This window comes from Nesoenas mayeri (genome assembly GCF_963082525.1).
Source record: "Nesoenas mayeri genome assembly, chromosome: 5".
Taxonomy (NCBI): domain Eukaryota; kingdom Metazoa; phylum Chordata; class Aves; order Columbiformes; family Columbidae; genus Nesoenas; species Nesoenas mayeri.
In genome coordinates this window covers 23,647,017-23,665,486 of record NC_137548.1, presented here as the reverse complement: position 1 = coordinate 23,665,486, position 18,470 = coordinate 23,647,017, and the positions used below count along the sequence as shown (strand labels likewise).

The window sequence follows — 18,470 nt, the reverse complement described above, 5'->3', positions numbered from 1 at the left end:
ATAACCATGTCTGCTTGAAGAATAGTGTCAGCAATTTTCTGAATAGATGACCAATAAAAGAAAACTTTTAAAATAATTAAAAACCACATTCCCTCCTATTCCTAAGTAGTGGCTTTAGCTGAAACTTCAGGAGAGGAGCTTAGAAACTTTTAATTGGATTAATCCACCTTACCTTTGTCTCTCCTTTTTCTGATTCTTTTTCTGTGGTCCCCCCCCCCCCCCCCCCCAACTTTTTTTAGCACTCTTGAGAGTGAAGTCTGATTTCCCAAGCAAGTATAAATGTAATTAAAGTCAAACAGAGCTCTTAAAAAAGAGAAGCAACTAATTTCTTTTCTGGGCCATTGGTATTGTGGACAGATCTTGATAATGGAAAAACACCAACTCGGGAGCATGAAATGGGGATATTGAAGTCACTGAAATAACAAGACGCTTAATAGCATGGTGAGTAAACTTGCTTGTTTTACAGGAGACTATGATTGATCTAAGACAGAGGCCTCGTGCTATTCTGTTTTCACCTCTTCTTGCCCACCTTCCTCTCTGTAGCAGGCTGTAGCTTTGACACACCCAAACATATTCTCCCCAGGGTCTCTCACTCTTTATTTGCCACTTAGAATTTTTTTAAAAACCCTCTTTCACTAGTGGAAAGTAGTTCAAATTCCCTTTGGCAAGCTTAAGAAAGCTTGTGGTCAAAGAAAAATCTTAAACTTACTTAATCTCATGCCTAAAACCAGAAAAAAAGTCCCCAAACCAAACGCCTCACCTGATCACCTTGAATGGACTGGTGAATGTTTTCTTTGACAACCGTGTAAAATGTGTCTGCTTTACATTGCAGGCCTATCAGCTGAGCTTAGCTCCCACCTGTAGCACTGGCTATTTTGTTTTTTGCTGTTCTTCAGATTTCATCAGTATGACCAGTCACCTTCGTAGCAGACTACTGTCTATATATATATATATATATATATTTATATACACACAAATAACTATTATCCAATATGTATGGACAAATATTTTGTGGCTGGGAATTTCAGGACAAGGATAGGAGCATGGCTTTTCACCTGTGGATCTCTGGTTCAAAATCAAGTTCTTTAATTTTGTCCTTTAAATATAGTATAATTCTTCCCTTGGGGCACAATAGGAGACTCATTGGATCAATTCTAATTACATTGCTTAGTGTTATGCACTTGAGTATGTCTGAGATGTAAACCGTAAAAGAACCAAAGGAGAACCCAGGTTAGTAGGGACTGCAGATTAGACTGAGTAGTATGCTGGGGTACCTTGGGTTTTCTTTAAACCTCTCCTATTCCTAAATTAATTGGGTTTCTACTTGTGTTATAAAACCCATCAAGATCCAAACTCAGTATGATACAATTATTAGCTACATACAAATCTAGTCATCCCACCTAGAAGAAGTGTGGAAGAAGTTCACTAGACCCTTGGTGATATCTCTGTGAAGAGACATGGAAAAGCTGGGACTCCTCAGCCTGTGAGAAGAGGTCTGGGGCAGCAAGGACTCTCAAATCCACAGTGGTCTGGAGAAGGAGGCTGTGGCCTCCAGTTCCCGGGTTATAGCCAAGAGTGGAGAGGAGAGTGGTGGATTTACTAAGTGTGTGAATGTGTGTTTAGCTGTTGAGAAGCAGGATGTAGAATAGACTGAGCAGGAGGCAGCTCTCCACTCTGGTAATGGGCAGTATGAGATGGCACTGAAGGAAGAGTCTGGTGAGAAGGAAAGGAAGGAGCATACACCAATCCCTCTTAATGCAACAAAGGCTGATTTCAATGTGCAGGGCCTTGTGTTTTGAGTATGAAAGTACTGAAAGAGGATGTGTACTGGCTGGTGAGGCTAGAGTCATCAGTATCTAATGGGTGTCTCGGGAAAACCCTTCAACAGGAGAATTTTCTCAGCCTAGTGTTGCGTAGTCTCTTGGGGATGAATGTCTGGAGAGGAAGATGTCCCTGTGGCCTTTGGGTTTCTTAGCTTTTATGGGTGTGAAGATTAAGGGAAGTTTGTTCTTGAAGTCTGAAATCAATTGAAGCAGAGTGTGTGGGCTTGGTGGTGTTTTGGTAGTGTGTTTTTTTTTGTTTTTTTTTTTTTGGGGGGGGAGATGTGGGTTTTTTTGTTTGTTTCTTGTGGGGTTGTTTTGTTTTGTTTTATTTTTTCTTCCTCCCCTCCCACAATGTCGCTCCTTAAAATATTTTTCTAACTTCATTGCTACTACTTACCTAAATAGCAAATATTCTGCTGAACGTGACTATTGCCTCCCTTCTCTGCTCAATTGTGCACTCTTGCCCCTATAGTACTGTTAAGTCAGGCGTTGTTTTCATCATCATGAAATAGGCTGCTGTCTTGTAGTTTAGAATCAACTAATTGTGTAGTGAATGGCAGGTATAGTTTGGTACAGTTGCAATCTTAAGCTCTCCCACTAGTAAGAAAAAGCCTTTGGGAGTGGATATTTTGGGAGATATACTTTGAATTACTCTAATTCTGCTGCCTTGGATGATCAGTGTTTGTCATGGTGAAGCCGTACAGGATTCTCTTGGGAGACATCTGACAGAAAGCCAACAGCAAACTGTAGTCCAAGACAACATACTGGCTCAGTGCTGCAGAGTAACTGTACACCGTTTATCAACATGTATTTTTTAACAGGTGACTACTTCTAGCCTGTATTTGTGAGGTAATCGGAAGACTGCAGTAGGCTGATGGATTTTCCATATCTTTTCCCCTTTTCATTTAATTTAATAGGAAATTCTACATTAGGGATTCTGTAAAAGCAGTTTACACTGATGCGAGTCTTCCCTTTAAAACTGCCTCCACAGTTTACAGTACTGTTTGCAGTAGTACACATTCCACATTTTTGAAAACTGGCGGCTTTGAAAGCAGCTTTTTTTTTTTTTCTTCTTTTTCTCTCTCTCTCTTTTTTTTTTTTTTTTTTTTTTTTTTAAACAATATTTGTAATGAAGCATAGCTAAAACCTTGCATTTTTTCGTAGGGCTAACGTAAATATACAGGCATGCGCTTTGTAGATTTTTTTCCTTTATTTAGATCTTATTAATGAAATGCATAGAGGGGTTTTCTCCTGTCAGATGCATGTCTTTTTAACTTGCCTTATTTTTTACTTTTAAAAGCACCAGGAAAGTGGAGTAGTCTATAAAGCAAATAAATACCTGTACTTAGCTGATCCTTAGTGCTGGGCAGTACAGCACTCAAGAAGCCTGCCTGACTTTACACCTTTTGCTTCCTCTGAGCCATTCTGATGGTTTAGGTGACTGCTGGAGAAAAGTGGAGTTAAACATACCCATTTTTTCCCCTCCTGGTTGACTGCCTCTTTTTGAAGCCCCAGAGATGAGTTCTCCCTTAGGGAGGATTTGGGAAAAAAGGGGGGTTGCAGGTCTCCTGACTGAGCAGTACATCCACCGTGGGCTGTGATTCCTGTTTGAAACATGGAGTGGCCAACATAGATTCACTTGATTTGTATTTAAATGGAGAAGGTGAGTGCCTGCCTTTCCCATGTGGTATCACAGGAGGGAGGTAACCTGTGGCTGGATATGGGAGTCCTGAGGAGGTGCTGACCACGTCAGGTCTCCACGGCTGGTGCTGAGGAGGAGCTCAGGGAACCTGTTGTGCTGTGAAAAGCTGTCTGGTGCTGGTGGAGTGAGAGAGAGGGCAGCTGGAGGTGGGTCAGTGTGAGAACAGGTGCAGGCAGGTTGCAAGAACAAACAGAGGCCATGAATGCAATTGCAAAGAGCAAATTTATTTCAGTTACCTCGCTACTGGGGGATCTCCGAAACAGCACCTAAGTTCCCAGGCAGAGGTGACACAAGCGGAGATGCAGACGCTGCAGAATTCAGCCCTGGTAGAAGATCCAGCCTGCTAATTTTGGCCGGTATGCAGGGATTCACGCAGGCGCGGTTTACCACAGTGCTTTGATCTTTGCCTGCAGGAATCTCAAGGATGTATGATAAGGTGCCTTTACAACTCTTTTCACAGGCCTCTTATCTAAACACAGAGGTTCTTCTTGTGACTTATGTGTTTTTCTACACCCCAGCTGCAGTCGCTAGAGTGTATTTACAATTCCCTCCCCTCACCATTCTTCTACTATTCCCATACAGTCAGGATTTGAGGCAGATGAAGGCCCCCCTCTTGCCGATGCTGCCCTGCCTTTCCCCTACCTGCTGAATAAACCTGCACCTCTTTAGGGCTAAACCACCAGGAGTAATGAAAGAAAATATGCTGTATTTTATAGATTCATCTTCCCTTGCTTAATTTGTAATGGGACTATTAATGTCATAAAGAAAAATAGATTGCTCTTGCTCTTACGTTTGCTCATCTTTTGAGTGGGTTGAGAACTTTACAATCACTAATTAAACTTTACAATGTGGCTGCTGTAGTCCTAGCTATATCCCCTGAACTAGCACTTTGCCTAAGGCCGCAGGTCATGAGCCTTCTTTTGACTCGTAGGTGTACCCTGACCATTAGAATGTGAACATCATTGTATGAGGAACTACTGAGAAGCAAAATATTGGCAGCTGATAACTAGGTACTACAGATAAAATGAGTTAAATTAACGTGTGGTGAAGTTACACGAGGGAGAAGTTTGGCCTAGAATCTGGCAACTGGCAGGTTGCAGGAACCATCTGTTGCCCCTGGTATCAAGTAATCGTTTTCCATAGTTACGTCTGAATCTCAGTTACTCAACTCTATTTGGAAACAGAAGTTCTGCCAGGTTATTATGTAGCAACTAATGCTTCAGGTATCTTCCTTTTAACTGTTGTTTAGAAAAGCTTTTCCTTCTGTTTCTTCCAGACTTATTTTTGTACTCATGACAGGTGTGGGGTGGAGGACTAGAGTGCTCAGTCTACCCAGGAATGAGTGCTCTCTGGTGAATTTTTTTTTCCACCCACATGTTTTAGCTATATCCCAGGCAGTGCCTCCTTATGTATAGAGAGTTTTATTGTTTGTTCTTTGCTTGCTTTCCCTGCTGGACAGTAGAAGAATCATTGTTGCTCCTGGTGAGGGGGTTTGTGATGTTTAATTTAGAAACTGGGTTTAATCCTGCAGCATTTCTCATTGGCTTCCAGTTTGCTATCAGATAGCAAAAGCTTTATGTGGAAGAAGGAAATGAAAATTGGTGCCAAAGAGGAGCAAGACCCATCGCTGCTTTGTCACCAATCTCTGCAGCTGTACAGAACTTCCCAGCCAGGTGCTAAGCAGAGCACAGGGCTTGGAATAAAGGGGAAAAAGTGGGTGCTGTTAGCAAGAACTGCTCATAATGTTTTTATCAAAACAATAGCTTTTCAGATGGTGAAAACAATGTTAGCAGAAAGGATACATTATCCAGAATGTTCAGATTTTTTGTTGAAAGGTAGGGAAATACATTTAAAATTGATTTGAAATGAAAAGTTATGCAATTGCTAGGAATGAAGCTATTTATATAGCAGTCTCAGTTTTCCCACTTTTCCTGTTCTCTGTACCTTTCCCAGAAGAAATAAAAAGAAACAGCAAATAATGTCTGGAAGTTACTATAACCAAAGCCAGGTAAATTAGAATGTTTTCTTTTTTAATTAAAAAGAGAAAACTCAGTGAAAGTACCTCAATACAATAAATGTTTTTTCATTTTCACTAGTGGCTTTCACAGCAAACAATTGTCCTTTGTCAGCTGTGTTACTAACCGTATGGAGATTCATATTTAGTATGGCAAAGCACAATGTCCTGTGCAGACACTGTACAGAGATATTCCCTGACCCACTATTGCATCTGTAGCCTGAGAGATTCTGTCCTAGGCAGTTGCAGGAATTCAAGTCTTTTCCTCTCTCTCACTTTATTCTTCTTCCCCCGCTCCCTTTTCTGTCTTTCTATCCTTCTGTCTTTCTTTTTGTCTTTCTTTCTGTCTTTCTGTCTTTCTTTCTGTCTTCTTTCCGTCTTTCCTATTCTTAAAATATGTGAGTTTGATTCCTGACTTGAGCAGGTTGAGTTGGGATTTTGAATTCACAGCTCAGTCACTCAGAATGTCAATTGTCTTCCAGGGCACTGCACTGTGAGTCCCAAGGCTGGAAGCTCTTTAAAAGACCATCTGACTTTTAAAGGAACATTTGCAGAAGAATATATATCTTTTAGGTCTTTCTAAATCTACCAAGTATGATTGATTTATCAATATGTAGCAACTAATGCTTAAATAGACATCTTCAGTGGTGTTATAGTGCTCCATTAGAAAATCTGAAATAATTTCTAAAAGTGTTAATTTCCAAAATGCTGCTAGACATATATATATTTTTTTTTTTAAATTATTTTTTTTTAATTTTCTTTTCTTTTTTTTTTTTTTTTTCCCCCCACCCTGGGCTCATGTGGGCTACTAAGCTGATAGGCTTTGCTTCTTGGGTCTGTGGCCCTGGCATGGTGCTGCCCCATTTGGGGTTTTCAGCAATGAGATTTGATACAGGGAGAGAACAGAAGAGTGCTGGTGCACTGCCCCCCAGTCTGTTCCTTAGGTGGTAGAGGGTTATTCCCTGTTATGCTATTTTCTAGTGGTTTTAGCCAGCCTCATTTTAAAACATATCAGGCAATTGTGCTCTCCACCCCATCTTTCTGCAGTCATGCCCAAGTACTTCTGTCAGCCCAGGATGTGCCCTCTGGACTTCTTGTTCTAGCCAACGTCTGCCTCTTTGTCACCCTGCCTGTGTGAGGATTCCTCTTACACCTTGCTCCATGTACTCATTCTCTGCCTTTTTGACTACTTGTGTTTTATTTACTCTGAGAAATGTCATTACCTCATCATTAGGTGGTTCCACTGAAACAAACAGATGAATTCTTTAAACTTGAATTTTGTACATATCCTTTTGTTTTGCACATCTTAATGTTTGTTTCTACATTTCACAGTAGCAAGTCTCTGAGGAAAAGGCATAACTACAGAGAAAGCTTATAGGGCAAAGTAGTGTGAAACACAGAAATGCAATCCAGGAATATGTACATGAATTACAAAGCAATAACCAAACCCCTGTCCTGTGCGTAGCTCCTTGCACTCTCTCGGTTCTTGGGCTCTTAAGCCTAAATTGGTCTCATCAGCAGCCTTCCTTTCAAAAAAGATACTGCTGTTTCTGCCTTGAGAGTCCCTAGGGCTTGATGGCCCAGGTAGTCTTTACCAGGACTGTCTCCATCCCTGACTGTGAGGCTGCTGTGGCAGCAGAGTAGCCAGTTGGTTGTTGCAGCCCTGCCAGCACGCTGGCTGCGACAGGCAGGGAGCACTTGACAGGTCACCAGGTTGTGCTACAGGCACAGGCCAGGCTGAAGTGGCTGCTCACAAGTACGGCATGCCTAGCTGGTTAGTTTAGAAACTGGCCCCTATTGTGCAAAGCTACAAGCCGTTTCATTGATGATCTGGAAAGTTTTCAATATCCTGAGCCATTTAATGTATTATCCTTTTCCAGCCAAGATACCAACACTTAAAGATTTTTGCTAGCAGTCTGTCTTGGCAAAGATTTCCACTTCCATTCCGCAGCATGCCAGAATTGAGAAACCTATCTATGCATAACTTCTTGTCACATCCCCCCAGTAACCCTTAGGTAGAAGTGGGGAGGAGAACAAGGGGAATTTCAGCAGGAATTTTGTGTATCAGAAGATGAAAAGAGCAGAGAGCTAGGGGAATGCAGTGATTTCCCATGGCAAGAGATTCCCAGCCTGCTGTTGCGCATGTACTCACAAAAGTTAACACTTTTCTGGAGCTAGTGGTAAGGGAGGAATGTGATTTGGAAAGCAGACACCTGATCTCACGGTAGCTGCAAGCTTTTAAAGTCTTTTCTTCCTCATGCTGGTCAGCTTTGGTCACTGTGAGATCTGTGTCAATGTGGATCTCTCTCACTTAGTTCCAATGTTTAACTGGGCTCCCTGCAGGGCATTCCCTTTTGGTCCGTAAAGAGAGCATCAGCTATGTAAGGAGCTTAGGAACTAAGCTGAGCGCTCCCTGCTGATCACACCTGTTCACTAGGTTTGGCTGTTCCTGTTTGCTTTCTGGGAAGCTGAGTAGAAACTTTTGCATGAGATAATGAAGTTGCAAAAAGCCAAGTGTGTCCACTGTAAGTTTCCAGGTGTCCACAGGCCCTTTATTTCCATTTTAAGTGGATGCTGTTTATCTTTCCATGAGCCAACAGACTATAGGGAATGACCTAAAAGAATTACTGGCCATACTAGTGACAGGGAGGTCTGGCCAGGTACAATATCCCCTTCTATGAATGTTATGTTTTTAGTAAAATAACCAAACTGATTGCATCTGTGTCTCTGCTCTCCATAATACACTATCACAACATTTGAAAACATGCAGACTTCTCTGACTTACTGGAAATTAGGTTCAAGAGTGTAAAAATGTATTGAACAAAGTGTGAATTGACTGTGACCTGTAAGTGAAGGAAAGAATGAGTTTCACTTTTCTTCTTATTCTAGCCTTTTTGATACTCCTCTTATATGTTGTTTGGTTGGTTGGTTGGTTGGTTTGGTTTTTTCTTTTTTTTTTTTTTTTTTTTTTTTATAAGGAATGACTATATGCCAGCTGGAGTGTAGAGGCATTTTAGTGCTAGCTCAAGTACAGAAAATCACAATTATTGACGTGTACGTGATCAGTACCTTGGAGATCTGTTCTTGACTGTGTTGTGCTAGATTCTGTCAGAAAAAAAAAGACTGCTCTTGCTCATCAAGAACTTAAAAACCACATACAAAAGGAATAAGCAGATGGGTAGACAGACAGATAGGAAGAGCAAGGTGTAGTTGGTTGGTGTGCCAGGCGTTATTTTTATTTTGTCACTGCTTTTATGCTCTGTACTCTTTCCTAATGCTAAGTAACTGATAATACAATGCAACAGTGACGACTTCTTGCTTCAAAGCTGGGAGCCCCCCATACTCCAACTGTGTCTCTCCTCTGAGGCACCTCTAATAGAAGCCTGTCTCTGCAGCATCAAATAAATTTTTGGGGAAAAGTAAACCCATCCTAGACTGTTAGCCTTGGGAAAATCTTCTTGGAAGCAGCCTCATTTTCAGGCATTGATGACATGCTCAAACTTCAATTTTCAGAAATGATGAGCACATTTTTAAAAGAGTTGATTTTTATTAAAAGAAAATCTAAGTGTCAAATGCAGGATCTGGAGGAAGTTTTGCCGTTTATCAATAATGCCAGCACTGCAAATTCATAGAATTCCCTGCTTAACACTCCATGCTGTGATGTGTGTGGCATCTGGCTTTGCATTTGATATATTAGGATCTGGAAGAATAAAAAATGCTACAGGTCTGTCCAGGCTTCTTGGTGGCAGAAAAGAAGAGAATACAGGGGATGCAGGCAGACCAACTACAGGAGCAAAATAAATAATAATGATTCAGAGCCCTCCAATTGTTGAACTTCAAAGTCTTTAGAAAAGCAGGTATTCTTTGTTCTCCTTCAACGACAGTGGAATTGAGGGAAGGCCGGTGTTCCCAGTGCAGCTGCCATGGGAATTACAATAAAGGCTGTTGAGTTTTGCAGAAATTGCTCTCCTGGTTAGTACCAGCTTGGGGATGGGGGAGTCTGGTTTCTCCTACGTGGCAGTACAGAGCAATAACTGCTCAGCTGCTGCCAACACTTCCTTTTAGCTAGTCCTTGTTAGTGGAGAGTTTGTGGTAATGGGAGTAATTAACACACTGGGAGTCATTTCTGTGTCCTGGAAGGGAACAGAAAGCCATCAGAGCAGCCCCAGACATGATTGCTCTGCAGGGTTATTTTCTCTCACTCTTTCTTTCTTTTCCATTGTGCTTGGGTTTTGATTTTTCTTCTTTGTGTTAAGAAAGCTGGAGAGCTGAAGTGATCTGTAAATTGCATTCATGCTGAGCTTGGGCTAGGTAGGCTAGTTAAAGGTCACTCTGGTGGACTGCATGGCCTCCTCTGGTGGGGTGGGGAGAGTGTTTAAGAAGGGAGTCTCACTGTCCCTTGTGGTGCTTTTAACCCTTCTTCTTCCAGTGTAGATTTGAAGAGTTCTGGTTCTGAATTAAGTTTGTTTAAATAGGCCCAGCAGGTGAGAACCTTGAAGGGTGATTATTATAAAATATTAACTCTTCAGCAGCCAGATGGCTTCCCAGCCAGGTGGCTCCAAAGTGTGAGGCTGTGCTGCCGTGGTCCCATGCTTGTTGTTGAACTGAGCACATTACTAGCTTGCTCATGTTCTTTCTAAGGTGGCTGTGGCATTGCAGCTGTGTCTCTTGTGAGTGCGTGTGAGCTCAGCTCCCCCATGCACTGGCACATAGTTTGAGTGTTACACAGTGCTTCTGGAGGTGAGCTGCAAACTAGACTTTTCATAAGCAGTTATTCTTGCCCTCCCCAGATGAGAATGGAGGACAGGGAAAAGAAGAGCAATGGGCTTAACCTGTGTAATTTCAAACCATGTGCCCAAGTACCAGGAAAACAATGAACCACCTACCTACAGATCACGACTGACAATGTATGCATGTGCATGTGTATATCCTTATCCTCTATACAGGAGCAAAGACAAGGAAATTTTAACTTCTTAGTTTATTTTTTTGTAATTTCTTTTTCTTTTAAGAGGATACTCTTGGATTGCAACCCTTGATCTCCCTGAACAGTTGTGTCTCCTTTTCTTGGTTTTTGCTTTGATACAGAGTTTTTGCTGCTGTCTCCTAGGGATCTCTGTGCTGGATTCAGATAAGGAGAATTGAGCAACTCCATATCCACTTTCAGGAATGGAAAAGCTAAACTTGCATGATATATCAGTGGAAGGTGGAACCAATGAACATAGGAGACCATTTCTTCTCCTCAAGCTTGGGGCAGGCCAAAGCCATGTGAAGTTCTCCCAGTGATGTTAGAGACTGTCATGAATACTATAGCACTGGAAACTGTCCAGAAGAGGTCACCAAGTTCTGTGTGTTACCCTCAGTCCTCAATTTAAGATGCTTGCCTTCATGTTGACATGTGTCTCTATATCCAAGAAAAAGCCCAAAATCTCTGTGTCCTCTTCCACTTCTCTCCCTGTAACCAGTCACATAAGATGCTGCACCCCGTGAAGTTCTGCCAACTTCAACATGAGCTGGGAGTGTTCAGTTCCTTTTTTCCCCTTCAGCGACCGTAGCAATTCACAGTTTTTCTATCTGCATTTTTCAATGGAAGGGAATTTTTTATTATGTTTCCCCCACTTCTTTTTTAGCCACAGTTCAGCTGGGGATAGACCAGGCAGAAAGATTTCTGCTTAAGAGATAGAAGTCTTTATTGAGACCCACACTCAAGGCATGAGCCAAAAGGAGCCCATTGCTCACTAGAGAACTGGATGGGTGAATACAGGCTGCATAAATACTATTAATTCCCTACTTCTCTGCTGCTGGCAAACTATCTTTTGATATCAGTTATTGATTGTGAATGTCACTGGATCATTTTGAGCAGCATATGTCATAGAGCTGTGATTTGGGCCAACTGCAGGAACGCACAGGGACACAGAGCCAAGTCAGGACACTGTTTACTCCTTCTTAAAACTCTTCTGCTTCAACAGGGCCTGGGGAATAAAGCAAGTCATAGGATTTATTTTTTTTTTTTTAATTTTTTTTTTTACAGTGAAGACAAGGACAGGGCTGGGCTCATATGGAGTGTAAATACATGGATCTTAGGTCACCTGCTGTATTCTTCCCTCCACACAAAGTATGGCATAATGAATACTTCAGTTATGGAAGGCGATGGCAGACCAGGAGGACTTGTAAACCCCTCCGATCAGTGTGTTCAGTGGGATTTTGTCTGACATCCATAAGCAGAATAACAGGACTTACACATGCCTGCACTAGGCTGCAGTGGCAGGGGGTTGTGTGGGAAGCGCAGGGCAACAAAGATGATGAAGGGAGTGGAGCATCTCCCTTATGAGGAAAGGCTGAGGGAGCTGGGTCTCTTTAGCTTGGAGAAGAGAAGACTGAGGGGTGGCCTTATTAATGTTTACAAATGTATAAATGGTGAGTGTCATGAGAATGGAGCCAGGCTCTTCTTGGTGACAACCCATGGTAGGACAAGGGGTAATGGGTTCAAACTGGAACACAAAAGGTTCCACTTAAATTTGAGAAGAAACTTCTTCTCAGTGAGGGTAACAGAACACTGGAACAGGCTGCCCAGGGGAGTTGTGGAGTCTCCTACTCTGGAGACATTCAAAACCCACCTGGACACCTTCCTGTGTAACCTCATCTAAGTGTTCCTGCTCCAGCAGGGGAATTGGACTAGATGATCTTTTGAGGTCCCTTCCAATCCATAATATTCTGTGATTCTGTGAAGCCAGCCTGTCCTTAACTTCTTCTAACTCTGTTATTCCTTCTGCACTAGGAGTTGCTGAAAATTACACTTTCAAATACAAAAAAGTCTATCCCCAAAGCAATTAGGAGCCATAGAGGGAGGCAGTAGAGGAGGGAGGGCAGACAAACCTGTCTCCTGCAACCTTTCCATGCAATTGGATAAATAAACTGCGGCGCAGCGCTGTGCCCAGCTTCTTACCCTCTTTCCTAAGCAGGTGTGTTGTGAGACATTTGCAACAACATTAACCCCACATACAGAGTGTGCCAGTCAGTAATTATGGAAATTAGTTAGCAATTAGATAATGTCACTCACTCTCTGCATACAGCTGATAAGCAGTTGAATACCACTCCAAAGAGATGGGGAGAACCTCTCTGTGGGCTGCTGAGCAGATGGCTCTGACCTCCTTGGCGTTAATAGGCTGCCCTCAAATTTGGGAGGGTGTGTGGTGTTTGGGAAGCACTTGCCCGCAGCACTGTGGTGGGGCTGCCTCGCTTCCTTGGCTGGGAAGTTGGGCAGCTTTATCAGCCCTGCAAGTGGGACATTTCAGAAGAGCGAGTGGGTGTGTTTCCTGCAGTGGGTTTGTGTGTGCAGGGTACAGGTTCCTCTCTGGCTCAGCTCTCTGACCGGCCAGGCAGGCGGTGCCGGCTGCTGGGCTGCAGTGGAGAAAACTTGCTGGGTCCCTCATTCCTTCACAGTAGCAGGCATTTAAAATGCTCTGCAAAGACCTCGCCTAGTGGTTTGTTGAAGGGCTGATCGCATCAGACTGGCTTTATTGTTTTTTGCTGCTAGATCACATTAAGCCAAAAATATAACACAGAAAATATTTGTTACGTTGCTTTTCTGTGTGAGCAATAGGTGGAACTGGAACAAGGGTGTTGCTAATTCATGACTGGAAGAGGCGGTGTCCATCATTAAGTCATTTTTTGTCAGGTGCGTTCATGCTGTGACAGCATTTGAGGTTTCTCAGAGATAAAAAATATAAAGAAAATATGATGGGACTACATAGTTATTGTCCCAAACTGTAATGCATTGCTATGGTAGCAGTGTGCTGTATGAGGCTGTTAGGGTAGTACTTAGGCTAAAAATAAAATAGTAAGAGCAGAAAATTATTCGTTCTCGGTGTGTCTTGGAGGATCATTGCGGGAAATGGGTGAGGCACAGATTTATTATGTCAGGATTTAGTCTCTCAGGGTTGGGATTCAGATCCTGGCCACTGCTAGAAAGGACACTGGGTCTTCTGAATTTTTCTTTAGGACCCTGCTACTGTGTGGTGAGGTTTGCTCTCACAGGCTGAACCGTGGGAGGCACAGAACTGGAATCACAGGAAGCACCATGGGTCAGGACTGATGAGTGCTGACAGAGCTCTGGAGGAGCCTCAGATGTCCCCAGCCTCCTAGGAGCTGGGTGCAGGCTGCCTTCCCAAAACCTGAGCTGCAGTGTCTAAAAGGGAATGAAGCACCCAGGAGTGACACTTATATTTCATGGTTTTTGTGTCTTCTCCCTCTTCTGAAACAGAACTGATGCTGTCTTCTTTTAAAACAGCTAGAAAGGGATTACCTTGGCATTCCTCATCCAAAACAGATAGAGAGGGATTGCCTTGGCTTCCCTCAGTCAACAATGCTATTCATGTTTAGCTATTTCTGCCTGGTTTGCCTTGTTGACTGTGGCTTTTGTCCTCTTCTGATGAACATGTATCAATGTTACAGTAATCTGTACTATGGTGGTCACCTGCTTCCTTTACTGCGCCTTTGAAATATCTTGAGGATGGAATAGACCCATGGAGACTGAGATTTCTTTATGTGTGTAAAACAGGGTTTCAGCAGTGTAGGGTTGGGAGCGACTGGTGGGCTTTTTGGACAGGTGCTTGGGCGAACGTGGGCATATACATCTAATCTGTGGTTATCTATAGTGTTCACACCTGCTGCTGTGATTTGCAGCATCTTTCACTGGTTCTCAGAGTTGGTGTTCTAAAATAGGGAGAGAAGAGTAGTAAGACTGAGGACTGTTTCCGATGCAGATGATGCAACCCACCCTGCCCTGGAGAACTGAAAGCTGTGTCGAGAGCCCCTCTGCAGTGGGGTCTTGGTGTGTGGTTGGTGCCACATCAGGCTTGCCTCAAACCCCAACTCAGGCTGAGTGCAGAGCTGGCTGGTGGAGCAGGGAATTTTACTATGGTAGTGGTAAATGTTCCAGGGAACTGTGAGCTGCAGGCTAATTTACACACACTATTATATTCCTATTCCCATCCCATCAATAATTTCAGGCTTGGGTCATCACTTTCTCTCTTCCCTCCCTCTCAGTCTATTCCCCTTCTCTATAAATCATGGACTATTTTAGTGGAGCCACTAGGGAGCACAGAGGAGAAAGGTAAGTGGACAAGAACCACATAAGACTTGTTTTTCCCCAGTTGATTTTCAAAGCCACCCCTGACCCCATTAGCTGAGCCAACATCATGATTATTAGGAAAAAAGATTGAGTATTTGTGTTGTGGGTTTGATTTTGGATTTGGTTTTTTTTTGCCTTTTTTTTGGGGGGGGGGGGGGGGGGGGGGTGGGGGGGGGGGGGCAGGGAATGTGTTTGTTTTTTTGTTTTGTTTTACCTTTAATTTTACACCTCTCCTAACACTTCCTTTTCCCTCCTTCCATTCTCCTGAGCCAAGCTGTTAACAATTAAAAGGAATTATCTTCCCTCTGGTTTTGACTTGATTTTTATTTGTGTTTATAGCAGTTTAGCTAACAAGCTCCACTGAGGCAGCTGCAGGGAGCAGGCCTGGTTTCCACTGGGCACTGAAAGCTTACATTCCACTCTAACTTGCAGCTTTTCCAGTTTTGTTTTCTAAGGGACTTGTTTTTTGTGCTGGCTAAATATGCCAGACTGACAGCCCTGGAAACTGGTGGCTTCTGCAGGTCTCTGGGGCTGGCAAGGCAGTGGTGGTGACTATGTGAGATATCCCCTCCATTGCCAGGTAATTCTTGTCTGGCTCAACCTCTGCCCTACCTAAACAGAAACTTTTCTGCACTGCCCATTTCTGCAGTGTCTCTGGGCCTCCTCCTTCGGAGCAAGGTGGGTGGGGGGGTTGAAAGGCATCTTATATGAGCTCCAGCAACTCTCATTGTCCACAGCACAAAACTTTTTTCCCAAATACTGTCTCACAATATTTGTGATCCAGTTTGTGAAATCTGCATTCATGTTGGCTTCTGGAAAGGTGGAAGTCTTGATTCTTATCACCTCCTTTCCCACTTTGTGTCTGTGCTAGTTTTAGCCATTCCCAGAGCTGTTCTTGTGCCCAACCCATCTCTGTGAGCAAGTGCCTGTGTTAATGGACAACTTCCTTTCTTTTTAATCATGATTTTCAAAGAATGAGCCTAGCTTTGTGCTGTTTTGTAATCTTAAAACATCCTCCTACCCCAGGCATACAATCACCTACATGCAGATCAGCAGAAGTGAATTAAATTCCAGTGTTAACAGGTGTAGCTCCTGCTCACTGAAGGCTGTTGGAATTGCTTGCTGTTAGCTAGGGGTGACTTTGGCCTTTTTTGCCAAAGCACTAGACAAGGGTACATTGTTAGGTGCTTAGACAGTTCTTATAATCTAAGGTACAAGTTTCCTATCATCTAAGCTACAGGCTGCCATATGCATAGCACCTCTTCCCAGGTTGCATAGGTCCCTATTAGAGTCTCTCAAGTTGCAAGACATGTAAAGTAAAAGCAGCTATTGCATGCCAGGCTGATAGCACAGTTGTCTTCTCTAATGCTTGTTTGGTATGCCAGGAAGCATAATGAGAGCAGTGGAATGGGAAGTTTGGATAATGTCTTCTCCTGCCCTGTATCAACTCTTTTACTCTAAGGAACTCTGGTCTTTGCCATAAGCATTTTCATTGTCAGATAATTGTTACTGGGGAAGCTCCAGCCCCATTTCTCTCTGTAAAGTGGATGAGATTGCATCCATCAAAGGAGTTAAATAATTTTGTGTATTTTTACATTGCTCAGTGTTGTGGTGTGTGCAGGTCACTTGGTGAGTTCTCTATTTGGTCCTCTTGGTTTTGAGAACATCGACGTCCTTGCTGCTTTGGAGGACTGTATAGCCAACTGCAGGCATGAGGAAGTGGCCAGTGTAGATGAGTTACTGGGCAAGATGTTGATAAGCTTCACGGTAAAGATCTGGTGAATAGTAGGACTAACTTGTTCCTTTCTTCTCTTGACCCCACAGGTCTTGCAAGCTCTGTGAGTGCCAAGCAGTGAATTATGGGCTGGGTAACCACCAGTACATCATGAAGATTGACTTTATTTTTGCCCTCCCGAGGATCACGTGCTTTATGAATTCACTCTCTCCTCCATCTCATTGCCACTTCTGTCAATATTGTCATCACTGCTAGGAAACGAGAATTTGAGACTTGGACTTCAGCTCTGCCTTTCCTTGCTCCCTGGAACAACCAGTGTCAGCTGTATGTCCTACTAAACAAACCACTGTGGGTTATTCTGCCCTTCACAAAAGTACACTGTCTGGAGAAGTCACTTCATACACCCTGTAATTCTGAGATAAAAGCTTCTGGATCCTAAAGGATAATTGAGATCTTTCTCTGGGGAGAAGACATTTCCTCTTGGTCACGTGTACTTGCTATCTCTTTTTCCACTTACTCTTCACCTCTCTCTGTCACTTTCTGTGCTTTCCTCTTCCTATTGGATTTAACATTTGGCATTGACTGCTGAGGTTCTTCTCCCGGTAGTGTGGCATTTGTTTTTCTCCTAGGGAAGAGCAGATTCTTAAACAATGGGCTTCACTCTGCACTCCATCTACTTCACCTTGAAGGTGAGTTTGCTGCTGGGCTCCTTGCTGGGTCTCTGTTTGGGTCTGGAGTTCATGGGCATCCCCAACCAGTGGGCCCGCTACCTCCGCTGGGATGCCAGCACTAGGAGCGAACTCAGCTTCCAGTTCAAGACCAATGTCTCTGCTGGGCTTCTCCTCTACTTTGATGATGGTGGTGTCTGTGACTTCCTCTGTCTGTCCCTCGTTGATGGGCGCATCCAACTCCAGTTCAGTGTGGACTGTGCGGAGACTACGGTTATCACAGACAAGCAGGTCAATGACAGCAACTGGCACTTCCTGATGGTCAGCCGCAATCACCTTCGGACGGTGCTAGTGCTGGATGGTGAAGCCAAGCCGGGCGAGGTGCGTCCACAACGCCAGTATATGAATATCGTCAGTGACCTTTTTGTTGGTGGAGTCCCGCTGGACATCCGTCCTGCTGCCTTGACCCTTGACGGTGTTCTGAGTCAGCCTCCGTTTCAAGGATTTATCCTGGATCTGAAATATGGCAACTCTGAGCCGCAGCTCCTGGGCAGTCAAGGGGTCCGACTGGAAATGGAAGGGCTCTGTGCAGAAAACCCCTGCGAAAACGGTGGCACTTGCTTCCTTCTGGACGGCGAACCACACTGCGACTGCTCAGCCACTGGATATGCTGGCAAGCTATGTTCTGAAGGTAAGAGAGTACTTCCCTACTTCACATTGATCTTTACAAATCCAAAGAGTTAATTTGTTGCTTAGCAGAGCTATGACTGAGGTCTTATCCCTGCTAGTGGCTATCAGAGGAACTTAAGTTCCACCATTCTTTTTCCAGCTTGAAGTAATGAAATGGGAGCAGGTAGAGAATATGAGCAATTGCAAAAAGTCCTTTCTGAAAGGAGGCTACATTTGTACTATGGGCAGATTTTCATCAGCAACTTACTAACAAGGGCTGAGAACATAAATTGGTAAAAACAGAAGTAGCTGGTGTTGGTAAAAGCAGTGGTAAGAAGTTCTTAGCTATCTGGGTGAATTCCACTATCCTCTGCCTCTGAGACCTCAGTGAACCGTTGGTAAATGGGAGCTTCGTGTGTAACATTGTGAAGGTTTGGCCATCTTTGGTGATAGCTGTTACTAGTCTGTGTAAGTCCCATGCTCCCCTCAGTTGCTTGCATACTAATCACTGAGTGACACCTTGATTGTTTCAACATCCTTGATTAATTTGCTTTGGGACCTGCTGAGCAATCATTGTTAGTGTTGCAAAGGGAAGAGGGATTTGACTGTTTCCACATTGTTTTATACTCTCTTTTAAAATTTGAGTTCAGAAGTTTCAAGTCATGCAAACCACATGATGAAGAGTATTTCAGGAGTTTTTTCCTTGATCTTTAGCAGTGCGATGATAAT

At 43.4% G+C, this 18,470-nt stretch overlaps 1 protein-coding gene across 1 annotated transcript in view; it reads left to right on the top strand.

Annotated features, from left to right (window-relative positions):
- Positions 1–17,054: 17,054 nt before the first annotated feature.
- NRXN3 (neurexin 3) overlaps positions 17,055–18,470 on the top strand; it is a gene marked incomplete at both ends in the record, with an annotated part of 967,932 nt that continues 966,516 nt past the window's right edge. Inside the window, one exon of the mRNA XM_080345007.1 lies at positions 17,055–17,763. Within this exon, the coding sequence (XP_080201133.1) occupies positions 17,055–17,763 (709 nt within the window). The remainder of the gene's footprint in view (positions 17,764–18,470) is intronic.